This window comes from Ipomoea triloba, chromosome 3 (genome assembly GCF_003576645.1).
Source record: "Ipomoea triloba cultivar NCNSP0323 chromosome 3, ASM357664v1".
NCBI lineage: Eukaryota > Viridiplantae > Streptophyta > Magnoliopsida > Solanales > Convolvulaceae > Ipomoea > Ipomoea triloba.
The window spans coordinates 23,306,547-23,319,794 of NC_044918.1; the positions used below are offsets into that span (position 1 = coordinate 23,306,547).

The 13,248-nt window shown below is 31.6% G+C and overlaps 1 protein-coding gene across 1 annotated transcript; it reads left to right on the top strand.

The window, feature by feature from the left end:
- Positions 1 to 8,640: 8,640 nt before the first annotated feature.
- LOC116013087 (protein DOWNY MILDEW RESISTANCE 6-like) lies at positions 8,641 to 10,318 on the top strand. Its single transcript, XM_031252746.1, has 5 exons — positions 8,641 to 8,746; positions 8,846 to 9,052; positions 9,163 to 9,410; positions 9,606 to 9,912; positions 10,001 to 10,318. Exons 2-5 carry the CDS (start codon positions 8,855 to 8,857, stop codon positions 10,316 to 10,318), a joined length of 1,071 nt encoding a protein of 356 aa, XP_031108606.1. The 5' UTR covers positions 8,641 to 8,746; positions 8,846 to 8,854.
- Positions 10,319 to 13,248: the final 2,930 nt, after the last annotated feature.

The window sequence follows — 13,248 nt, forward strand, 5'->3', positions numbered from 1 at the left end:
TTTCTTATTTTAAACATATTTTAATATCTTCTTAGACATATTTTATTTGTTTTTCTGTCATTAATTCATAGAGATGATCTTGAGCATGGTGCAATAGAAGAGGTAATTTCTTCTAGCTGATGTTTCATCAAGTATATAAGTATGTTTAGACAAGGTAAGACATTTAATTCACTGATTTATCAAACTGCTAAAGAAAGGAATGCATAAAGAATGGGCTGTACCTCCTTATATCTATTTTTTTTATACCGAGAATGTTGTACTAGCTGAACAGATATCACTTTTGATGGTATGTTGTGAATGATATTTCTGCAACTCTTCTCAATTAATTTTAACCTACTCATACTGCTGGTTCAATCACTGTAACAGTTTTATAGAAAATGATCATGAGTAAGTTAATGTATACATATATGATATATAAATATACAAAGACCAACAAATTACAATTGAGTGATTTTTTCAACTTTAAGACATGAAGATTTCTAGCCTGTTAAATTAAGTGTATTAACCCACTTGCCTTTATCTTGTTCCAGACTCCAGAGTGGGGATTCTAGTTCTACCATGGGCTTTATTTTTCCCTATTGTGGTCAATGATATCATTTTGTCAGTAGATGATGTTTTTGAGTAGTTGTTACAGATCAACTTGTCAACTGTCAAGATTATAACATTTTAGTCTTTACTGGGAATCAAACTATCTAAGGTTTACATTTTTAATTTTTATTTTATAAATTAAATTTTACTAATTTTCAGAGGTTTCTGTTCATTGGAATATCAAGATGAGAATTGTCCTTGCATTATTAATTATAATTGTTTACACATAATTGCCTGGTTTAATGTAATTTTGATTGAATTTTTTTAATCATTACCTTTTAAGATATTGGTAATTGGTTAGTGTTTTTCTATCAACTGATTAGGTATGGGTTGGAAAAGCATAATTCTTTGCTATAGTGCACCCTTGATGAAGTTAGGAAACTAATCAAATATGCTCCCTTTGATACTGGTCATATGACTTAGTATGACTTAGTATATGGCATATCTAGAAGTTGAGTTTGCTAAGGCTTTGAGTATTGCCATGACTTCTATGGTGGATAGATCTTGTAAAATCTCTTATGATCAGATTGATTTAGTTATATTGAATTTCTAATTATACATGTTGATGATACTGTAGATCCTGTGAGAGATTTGGAGGTTATTAGTCAGGAATTGAGGCTTAAGGTATGTGTTTATTGAATACATGGTAAATAAGTTGTGTCCTTCATTCCTTACTGCAATGGAGATTTATGTACTATAAGAGTAATGTAGGCAAGGCTTTTTGAGGTTACATGCAATCATTTCAGTGATTGTTCACAATAATTTAGTTTTTAAGTTTACATTGGATTTTAAACTAAGCAAAGGGTGTGTCAAATGATAATTTGATTACACACTGGGTAGCCTTACTGTTAAAATATATTATGACAGTATCCTAGTGGATGTAGGGAAAGGATACAAGTGAGAGGCACGCAAGCATATATAAGAATTGATGTAGATATTCAAATCAACGACTCTATAGTGTATAAACTTTTCGTGGTTTTAAATAAATTGCTAATTTGTTTAGTTCTTGTTAGGCTCAAGTTGGAATGAAGAAAGAAAATAAGAGTGTTACTATTAATATTCTTGAAATGTAAACTTGTATACTGCAGTGAAATTAGTGATATGTCTCTCCATTTTGTTAATTTGGCAAGCTTTTGTATAAATTAAATGTGAATATTCTTGTATCTCCTATTCCCCAACAGTATATTATATTATTATATGAGTAAACAGCATGACACATTCATTGGGATGGTATTCTAATGTTCTGTTGCTCTGTGCTTCATTAGGATATTGAGTTCATGGAGAAGAGGATTGAGGAACTTGAAAAGAGCATGAAGAGGAGCAATGGCAAACAATTGAAAATAGAACATGAACTGTGTTTGAAGGTCTGCTTTCTATTGGATTGGAATGATTTTTTTTTCTTTTTAAATTTCCTCTATATATTAGTACATCGTATCAATGTATTCTGAATATATTTTTGCAGTTATATTATTATATTGTTAGGAGACTTTGATCATTAGTTTATATTATGGATAATGTGTTGTAGTTAAGTAGAATATTATGGTGATGGATTGAATGAATTGTTGTGGATGGTTAAGAATTTGATTGTTGGTGTATAGTAGGATATTATATTAATGGATGGTTATTGAATGAATTATGTTGAATATTCTTGAAATCAAATGTATTGTTAAAAAAAAAAAAAAAAAAAAAAGAAAAGAAAGAAAGAAAGAAAGAGGAATAGGCTTTTATGTTCCTATGAAGGAACAAAAGCCTATTCATTTCATTTCATTTGGATTTTATCTAAATCTAAAAACATAATAAATGTGAATGAAGGTTATGCCCCTTATTTATGTCTGGTTTTTTGTTAAGTTTTTTTGTACGTTATGCTATAAAAGTTGTACTACATAATATTTTAGGTAAATGTACCCCTACCGTTATATTTTCTGTTATCTTTTCTACTATTGTTACTTCCGTTATCTTTTCCACCATTGTTACTATGCACATGGATCTACCATATATTTTCTCATCTTCTTCAATAATAATAATAATAATAATAATAATAATAATAATAATATATACACATTAAATACTAGAGTTATATGTTAGTTATTTTTTAAAATATAAAGATCCAATTTATAAAAATATTTTACATTATTATTATTATTATTATTATTATTATTATTATTTACTATATTAAAATATAAATAAATTTAAAATTTTAATACAAAATACTAATATTGGGCACTTATTTTTTGCACATCGCGCATAAGAAAAACTAGTAAATAAATAAGTGATCGATGGTTAATCCATGTCATAATGAAAAGAGTCAAATTGCTGGGGTAAACTTTTTCAAAATTATTAAAACAAAATGACCGAATTGAAACCTTATAATTTAGTGGGTATAACATTTTATTTAAAAGATCTCAAAATGTTTCATATTATCTCATTTGACTTAGTCTAAACGTATCTATCCCAAATAGTTTAATTGTTATGTAGATCTTGACAGGGGCAGGTCTTGCCTCTATCACCTTAAAATCTAATCATTTAAATGAAATTGTCAAGAACCGTAATATCCTAATTTGTGAACAGCTTATTAGGGGAGTGATACCGATCATTATTTTATGAATCATGATCTACATAATTGTGTGGACCATAAATAAAATTATTTGTTGGCATAAAATACATTATTTAAAAGTACACTATTTGAATATTGAAAGTGCATTATTTGAATACTAAAAATATATTATTTTGTATATTATTAAATATGTGCATAAAGTACACAAATAATGTAATTTTAATATATTAAAAATGTACCTTATATTCATGAAAAGTGCATTATCTTATATATTACCAAATAATATATATTCAATACACAAATAATATACTCTTAATATATTATTAAAAATATGCCTTATATTCATGGTCCACACAACTGTTGATGTGACCGAAAAATATGCCTTGTGTGAGACCGAATCAATGGCTGAATATCCATGTCGTTGGTGCATTCGATCACCACCGTGATCGATGACGACTAATATATACTTGTTTGAGGCCATGAATAATTACAATTGGTTGAGATTAATTGAAACGCCATTCTCCGGTTAATGAAAACCAACAAGATAGACAGCATATGCATGTGGGGTTGGATGACTTCTGTACTAGGACTCTAGCATCAATAATGTTTTTGCTCGTCTGTTGCCCTTTTCATTTCTACACCAAATTACACGCACGATTGAAGTGGGGAATGACATTACTGTGTGAAAAGTTTCTCGAGTATAGTAGTTTTTCTCGATTTAGTCCTAAATGACTTTTTGTGTTTAATTTCACGTCGTCAGCCTCGTAGTAAATCGGCGAACGTGGGTGAAAACGAGGAAGAAAAAGAAAAAAAAAATCGGAAAATTGATTTTTTTTTTTAAAGAAGGAATACTCACTTAATGCCAAAACAAGAATTCAACAATCCACATATTAAACTTCAACAATCCGAAAAAATCATATACAAAAACTTAATGTATATGAAATTAATATAATGTTGATGTTTAGACAATGAAATCAACCAGACAGAGATTGATATAGGCTGTGATACCAAATGTTAGATCTCAAATACAGTCTAACCATTCAGAATGAATCTACGAGAAACTTAACCTCGTAGTAGCGGAAGCATAAGTCGTGTTGATCTCCAACCATAGTTGATGCCCTGTTGTGTCGCCTCTTGAACTATAGATCTGCAGAATGTTAGTCGTTTTGTCTCACACATAACTTAGAACCATAGATCTGCAGGGTGTTAGTCGTTTTGTCTCACACTTAACTCAGAACCATAGATAGTGTACTTTAATTTTTTGAGCAGCATGAGTACCATAACTTTAGGTGCTATATATTTTCTGTCATGCATCCCATCAATGCAAGCTTTATATAGGCATAATGGTGGAATATGGACTAAACCTAGATGTTCAATCCAACGTATAACTTAATGAGCCTAGTCCACTTGCACCACATTATTAAGACACACAATATATAATATATATTGTATTGGGAAAAGTCTTACACCATCAACGACTCAACGTGAGAAGTTAATTATTTGAGCAGTTGAACTTCTATTTATCTTTTAACTGACCAATAATAGAATTATATTATTATTAAATTTAAATAGATATCTATGAGTCATAGAAAGTAATAATGAGCTATATAGTAATAAAGATAATTATTCTAACAAATCTAGTGGCACCCGGTTGCACCCCCACATGGGGGGAGGTGTGTTCGAGTCTCAGTGAAGAAGATATTGGCTCTTTGTTCTTCATTTGATTGAGAAAGTAGCTATGAACAGATATTGCATTGTAACAGAGTCAATAATACTAAAAAAAACAAATCTTGTTTGAAAATTCTTGTTTTTATGTTACTCTGTACCATCCGGAAGAAAAAAAATTTCTTGTTTTTTTTTTTTCCTTAGACCACACGAAGTTTTTTGGTCTCAAAAATGTATTTACATTGAAATATGTAATATTAATGTGTTTAATTGAGTGTTATTTTTTATGTTATTAATTTATTATAATCATTTTGCTTCAATATCATCACCTCATAACACATTTAACAACAACCACCACCTTACAAGGAAACAACGTTGGATGCAGGGGCGGAGCCAGGATTTGTTGGTGCGGGGGGCCAACCACCATTCGAGAGAATAATAAAATACATTAATATTCATTTAACATATCTTGCGTGTCACAAAAAATATCTATACTAAAATCATCTATACTAAATTGTTTTTCAATGTATACTAACAAACCATCATTATATTAAGAAATACGCAATAACCTAAATGCGGGAGCATAATTAACATTTGATCGCACGTAAATCAAATTAATCAACTAAAGAATATTCATGATCATGAATTTTATTGGAAATGTATGCTCAAATTCGAATGAACAATAAAATGCTTCACTTCTTTGACCTATATACCTTAATTGTCATCTTAAACCCCAGAGTTTTATAAAGAAGCATGCAAGTCAAAGAAGAAGAGTGGATGAAAAGTCAAAGGAAGTAGTCTTTCTCTTTCCTTCTTGCGGAACTAAAATGAAGGAAAGCAAAATTGGTTTCCTTGTTTTTTCTTTGACTCTCACACTATAGCAAATGAAGAAAAAACCAAGGCTATGAAATGGGTTTCTTTGGTTGCTTTTTTATTTTGCCGAAACCAAAAGCAATGGCAAAGAAAATTAGGAAAACAAAGGATGAATAAATTTATTTTTTTTCTCTTAGCTGAAAAAAAAAATGGATAAAAAGTCATGAAAAATGGTTTCCTTGTCTCCCTTTTCTGTCGAAAACAAAATGAATTAAAAGCCAAAAATTAAACCAATTATTGCTTTTGCTTCTCAAACTTCTTGAACTGTGGATTGCTGCTGTGTGATTTTGATGAGGGGGGCCACAAAAGAATTATATTAATTACAATACTAATAAAAGAAATATTTTTGGAGGGGGGGGGGGGNACTTCAACAATCCGAAAAAATCATATACAAAAACTTAATGTATATGAAATTAATATAATGTTGATGTTTAGACAATGAAATCAACCAGACAGAGATTGATATAGGCTGTGATACCAAATGTTAGATCTCAAATACAGTCTAACCATTCAGAATGAATCTACGAGAAACTTAACCTCGTAGTAGCGGAAGCATAAGTCGTGTTGATCTCCAACCATAGTTGATGCCCTGTTGTGTCGCCTCTTGAACTATAGATCTGCAGAATGTTAGTCGTTTTGTCTCACACATAACTTAGAACCATAGATCTGCAGGGTGTTAGTCGTTTTGTCTCACACTTAACTCAGAACCATAGATAGTGTACTTTAATTTTTTGAGCAGCATGAGTACCATAACTTTAGGTGCTATATATTTTCTGTCATGCATCCCATCAATGCAAGCTTTATATAGGCATAATGGTGGAATATGGACTAAACCTAGATGTTCAATCCAACGTATAACTTAATGAGCCTAGTCCACTTGCACCACATTATTAAGACACACAATATATAATATATATTGTATTGGGAAAAGTCTTACACCATCAACGACTCAACGTGAGAAGTTAATTATTTGAGCAGTTGAACTTCTATTTATCTTTTAACTGACCAATAATAGAATTATATTATTATTAAATTTAAATAGATATCTATGAGTCATAGAAAGTAATAATGAGCTATATAGTAATAAAGATAATTATTCTAACAAATCTAGTGGCACCCGGTTGCACCCCCACATGGGGGGAGGTGTGTTCGAGTCTCAGTGAAGAAGATATTGGCTCTTTGTTCTTCATTTGATTGAGAAAGTAGCTATGAACAGATATTGCATTGTAACAGAGTCAATAATACTAAAAAAAACAAATCTTGTTTGAAAATTCTTGTTTTTATGTTACTCTGTACCATCCGGAAGAAAAAAAATTTCTTGTTTTTTTTTTTTCCTTAGACCACACGAAGTTTTTTGGTCTCAAAAATGTATTTACATTGAAATATGTAATATTAATGTGTTTAATTGAGTGTTATTTTTTATGTTATTAATTTATTATAATCATTTTGCTTCAATATCATCACCTCATAACACATTTAACAACAACCACCACCTTACAAGGAAACAACGTTGGATGCAGGGGCGGAGCCAGGATTTGTTGGTGCGGGGGGCCAACCACCATTCGAGAGAATAATAAAATACATTAATATTCATTTAACATATCTTGCGTGTCACAAAAAATATCTATACTAAAATCATCTATACTAAATTGTTTTTCAATGTATACTAACAAACCATCATTATATTAAGAAATACGCAATAACCTAAATGCGGGAGCATAATTAACATTTGATCGCACGTAAATCAAATTAATCAACTAAAGAATATTCATGATCATGAATTTTATTGGAAATGTATGCTCAAATTCGAATGAACAATAAAATGCTTCACTTCTTTGACCTATATACCTTAATTGTCATCTTAAACCCCAGAGTTTTATAAAGAAGCATGCAAGTCAAAGAAGAAGAGTGGATGAAAAGTCAAAGGAAGTAGTCTTTCTCTTTCCTTCTTGCGGAACTAAAATGAAGGAAAGCAAAATTGGTTTCCTTGTTTTTTCTTTGACTCTCACACTATAGCAAATGAAGAAAAAACCAAGGCTATGAAATGGGTTTCTTTGGTTGCTTTTTTATTTTGCCGAAACCAAAAGCAATGGCAAAGAAAATTAGGAAAACAAAGGATGAATAAATTTATTTTTTTTCTCTTAGCTGAAAAAAAAAATGGATAAAAAGTCATGAAAAATGGTTTCCTTGTCTCCCTTTTCTGTCGAAAACAAAATGAATTAAAAGCCAAAAATTAAACCAATTATTGCTTTTGCTTCTCAAACTTCTTGAACTGTGGATTGCTGCTGTGTGATTTTGATGAGGGGGGCCACAAAAGAATTATATTAATTACAATACTAATAAAAGAAATATTTTTGGGGGGGGGGGGGGGGCAAGGCCGCCGCAGCTCTCACTTGGCTCCGTCCCTGGTTGGATGGCTATTTGATCTGTAATTAAGGAGATAGTGATACAACAATGGATTATTAATTTATTGTTAAACTAACTATTCATGCGTGTATATACAATTGAATTGCGTGTAAATCTATATATATGGCGACCGAAGGTTTGAAAATAATTGGACAAAGACAATTTTAACTTATGTCACATATATCTGTATAATACTAATATGGAATTGTCAAAGATCTTGTGGTCTAGTGGCACACGATGTTTCAGTTTACACTTCCACATAGATAATGTGAATGGGTTCGAGCCTCAGTGGAGGCAACTGTTGAGTCAACAATTAATGATACAGGTGACTTTCGATGCCAACTTGGAAGACATGTACAGAAAATGAAATGAACATAATAGATAGCGCGGGTTTGAATGTTGAAGATGGGAAGAATGTTGAGTCAACAATTAGATGATGAATGTTGAAGATGATTACAGGTGAATGTTGAAGATGGGAAGACATGTACAGAAAATGAACATAATAGATAGCGCGATATTATGTTGAGTCACGGTTATACAACATAGATGCGCGATATTATTCCAACTTTGAAGACATGTATAGAGCACCATTGACTTTTCAATTAGAACCCTTATAAATGGTTAATAGTACACAAAGCACTTCTGTAGTTGTAATCCTTAGTAAGCGTAACCCATTTCAGTTCTCCTTGTTTTCATTATTTTTTTTTCTTATGAAAATCTTGTTTTGAAATTCTTGGTTTTATGTTACTTTTGTACCAGATAGAATCCATGGAAACCAAAGTCCTACCCAGCGGAACCAGGTACTCTTTCCACCCTGAAAACTACGTCCGGCCTGAATTCGCCCGGCCGAGGCTGTCGGAGCTCACCTTCTGCAACGATGTTCCGGTCATAGATTTGGGTTGCGGAGAACGAGAGCTGATGGTCAAACAAATAGCGCAAGCCTGCTCCGAATATGGATTTTTCCAGGTTAAATTTCAATTTCCGTGCCATTTTATTTTGGACTGACAATATAATTAATGTCGCATTTTCTTGTACTTAACGCTAATTATTAGCATTATTATTCTTTTAAAATTAAGGTGATAAACCACGGGGTACCAAAGAAAGTGATAGAGGACATGTTAAAAGTGGCCGAAGAATTTTTCCAGTTGCCAGTAGAGGAGAAGATGAAACTCTACACCGACTACCCATCAAAGACGATGAGACTTTCCACCAGCTTCAATGTCAAAAAACTGACGGTTCATAACTGGAGAGACTATCTCAGACTTCCCTGCCTCCCATCGGGGAAATACTCTCCAGAATGGCCTTCAAACCCCTCTTCTTTCAGGTCAGTCCTCTCTCTATCTTACAAATAATTTTCTTCATTTCATGTTTCCCAATCTACTGGGGTTATTAAATCATAATTTTCATATACTTTTATGAACTTTAAAAGTTTGGAAGTATTCAATTCAAACTTTAAAGGAGTTTTTAAAAGTTAGGAATTATTACTTTTAAGGAAAAGTGTTGGTCCATCCATATACAGGGATATCGTGAGCAATTATGTGAAGGAAGTTCGAGAACTTGGATTTAGGGTAGAAGAAGCCATATCAGAAAGCTTAGGCCTGGAAAAGAGTAGCATCCGCGAGGTGTTGGGCGAGCAGGGTCAGCACTTACGGCTTGCCGAACCGGAGCTCACTTACGGCTTGCCGGCGCATACTGATCCCAATGCCCTCACCATTCTCCTTCAGGACACGCAGGTTTCAGGGCTCCAAGTCCTCAAGGATGGCAAGTGGTTGGCTGTCAAACCTCACCCAGATGCCTTTGTTATCAACCTTGGTGATCAACTGCAGGTAATTAATTAAGTACTTTTGTGGACTCTGATTATTGTTGTAACAATATAAAACCAATCTTTAATTTGTGGCAACAATTAAAACGCAGGCACTCAGGAGGAATAATGGCAAGTACAAGAGCGTATGTTACAGTGCTATTGTGAACAAACACGGTGCAAGAATGTTGAACATCTCTTTCAAAATGGAAGAACCCATACCAAACCTTCAAGAAACTGAATTCAATGTCACTGCAACGCCACAACAGCGCCCAACAAATTATCCTCCGCCACCAGCATCTGATCACACTCCGCCGCCACATGGAAGGTCTCGTTTTTGGGGCAAAGTTGTTAAGATTGCGATACGTCTTACGGTTGGATTCATTTCTAATGTACTTTCTGATGAACTTGCTGATGACCTGGATATATAAGAGCAACCCCATCAATAGATTTTGGGTAGTTTTTTCAAAAATTTAATTTTTTTTTTTCATTAATGGGTGATTATATTTTTAAACTGTACTGTTGTCAAAATAAAGGGCATCAAGTCATGGAGAGATGAGTTAGCTAGAGAAGAAAGAAGATGAATCTATTCTCATTCTCCTGCCAACCAACATTTCATATACAGTATATTTCCATTTATATCTCTGCTTACATCATGGTAACTACACCTACCTATCCTAACTACTACATAACACAAAGATAAGATCATGGAGAAAGTGGGATAGTAGAAATTTGTGAATAATGACCAATAACTTAATATTTATAATATTACCCCTGGCCATTGATACAACAAATTAGTTCTAGATGTATGATGCGTATGGCAGTGTGTATGAAATTGTATAAAGATTGGGTAGAGATGATGGAAGAATCTGGCTTGAGAGACTTGTATTATTTCATAGTGAGGGAGAGAGAGTCTTGAGAAGAGAAGAAAGGTCCCTTAGCTTGAGTGTTGTCTAGAGAGAGCCCCGGGCCCCACAAAAGGGTTAGGTGCCTTTATATACACACTTCACCCGCACCCGACACCGAACATATGTGTACCAAATACGTAGGGCGGTATGTACCCAGGGTATATTCCCTATCAACCATTATCTAACAATACTCAGGTCTCGTTAAAAACACCGCTCCAAAAATCTTGTGGGAGAAAAAATTGGTCGGAGAAAAGAGTACACGAAGTATGTAAAATGATGTATTACACAGGATGCCTTATTAAAAACCTTAGGCCAAGAGAACCCGGTGGGAAAAAACTTAGCTAAGGGAAAATGAGTACAACCACAAGCCTTTTATGCATAATCTTCAGGATAACTCAATCAAATATAAATAATTAACCACTATTATGTTTATAATTATGAAATAATTTATCAATCTTTCGACGACTCTTAAATATTTCGTAATTATTAAACTTCAATTTACCCAATACAATATAAAAATAAAATCATGTCATCTCATTATATGTATCACAAAATCATGGGTAATTGAATTTTTTTTTATTTAAATTTAATATCTATAAAACTTAATAATTTGGCCACTTTTGTGACTAACAAATTAATCATAACTAAATACCAAGTAAATATACTATAATAGATAATATCATAAAATCAATGCGGAATAATATATTAAAAGGAAATACATAATTCAATTCTAATAGAATATCAATTCTAATATCAATATGTCTCTTCAAAAAAAAAAAAAAATTCTAATATCAATATGTAATCCAACAAAAAAACGTAATACAATCCTAAATAATATCATATAATATGCTTCATGTCAATTAACAATAATCAAAATAGCAAACTTCAATAGGTTCAATAGGTTGAGAAAGTAGTTATGAACAGATAATGCATTGTAATAGAATTAGTAGTATTCAAAAACAAAAAAAAAATAGCAAACTTCAAAAACACGAGCTCATCAATGTCAGAAAACTAATTAACATTCATCACATGCTTTTATATATATATATATATATATATATATATATAGGGCCGTTCCAATAAAAATTGGGGCCCTGTGCCATATCTTAATTTGGACCCTTTTTTTTTCGAGTAATTTCTATATAAATAATAGTTGTTATAAAAATACATATAAAATTTTATTTAAAAAGTGATATGCGTCGTGCACATTTAGACACAAAATCATCTTTTTACGCTTCTCAGACCCAGATGTATATTTTGTAGAATACATAATTATAAATTCATAAGGAAAAAAAAAGAATTTATTTAGAAACTCTATAAATAAATAATTAATCAAGAAACAAATTCTTAAAACAATAAACAAAAATTATGAAAAATACGTAATTTTAATTATCTGTTAAGAGAATTGAAGAACTTGAAACTCGAGAGTTTATGTGATCAAGAAGAATTGAATAATCAGTTGAGTTGCAAAGTCTGCGATCTACGAAATTACCGAATTGTGAATTGTGAATTAGGAATTGTCAAATTGTTGAATTCCGTTACGGTATTGTTGTACTTTATAGGGTTGGGAATTGAGAATTTGCTAATTGTCTAATTGAAATGGGATTATGATTTATGAAATATAATTTCCGAACAGAATTGGCAATGTTTTTGGATTAAGAAATATATATATATATATATATATATATATATATATATATATATATATATATATATGTGTGTGTGTGTGTGTGTGTGTGTGTGTGTGTGTGTGTGTGTGTGTGTGTGTAGGTTTTTAAAGCAATTGTCAATTGGGCTCAATTTTATCTTGTCACAAATTGGTGCAATCTTTATACATTTAGCCTAAATTTTTGTAAACTATATATACATATAATTTTTTCTTTTAATATGGGGCCCCCAAAAATTGGAGGCCCAGTGCGGTCGCACATGTTATACATGTTCAAATACGGCCCTATATATATATATATATATATATATATATATATATAGAGAGAGAGAGAGAGAGAGAGAGAGAGAGAGAGAGAGAGAGAGAGAGAGAGGGGATGTGGTATTTCACTTGCTTTCCTTTTCTAATACTACTCCATTATAAGAGGCTAAATACAACTCCAATCAGGATAATGTTTAGATCATTATCACAACTAACGCAAGTGAAATACCAATTTTATTCTTATTTTTAACATCCCAAATCTATATATACTATTAATAAAAATAAAATCATCAATTTTAACTTCCTGCTCAAAACACTCCTATACAATTAAGTTTTGCGTAATATTATATATATATATATATATATATATATATATATATATATATATATATATATATTCTTTCTTACTTTCCTATTCGTAATACAATTCTAGATTAAATTACTAATCGTAATATTAGAGTACATATACTTTCCTGCAATGTAATCTATTCTATTAATAAAAACAAAATCTTCCATTTTAACCTTC

Coding starts and splice junctions, on each gene's coding strand:
- LOC116013087 (XM_031252746.1), top strand. CDS start 8,855: ATGGAAACCAAAGTCCTACCCAGCGGAACCAGGTACTCTTTCCACCCT. Junction 9,053..9,162: donor CCGAATATGGATTTTTCCAG/GTTAAATTTCAA, acceptor TTTAAAATTAAG/GTGATAAACCACGGGGTACC. Junction 9,913..10,000: donor ACCTTGGTGATCAACTGCAG/GTAATTAATTAA, acceptor ATTAAAACGCAG/GCACTCAGGAGGAATAATGG.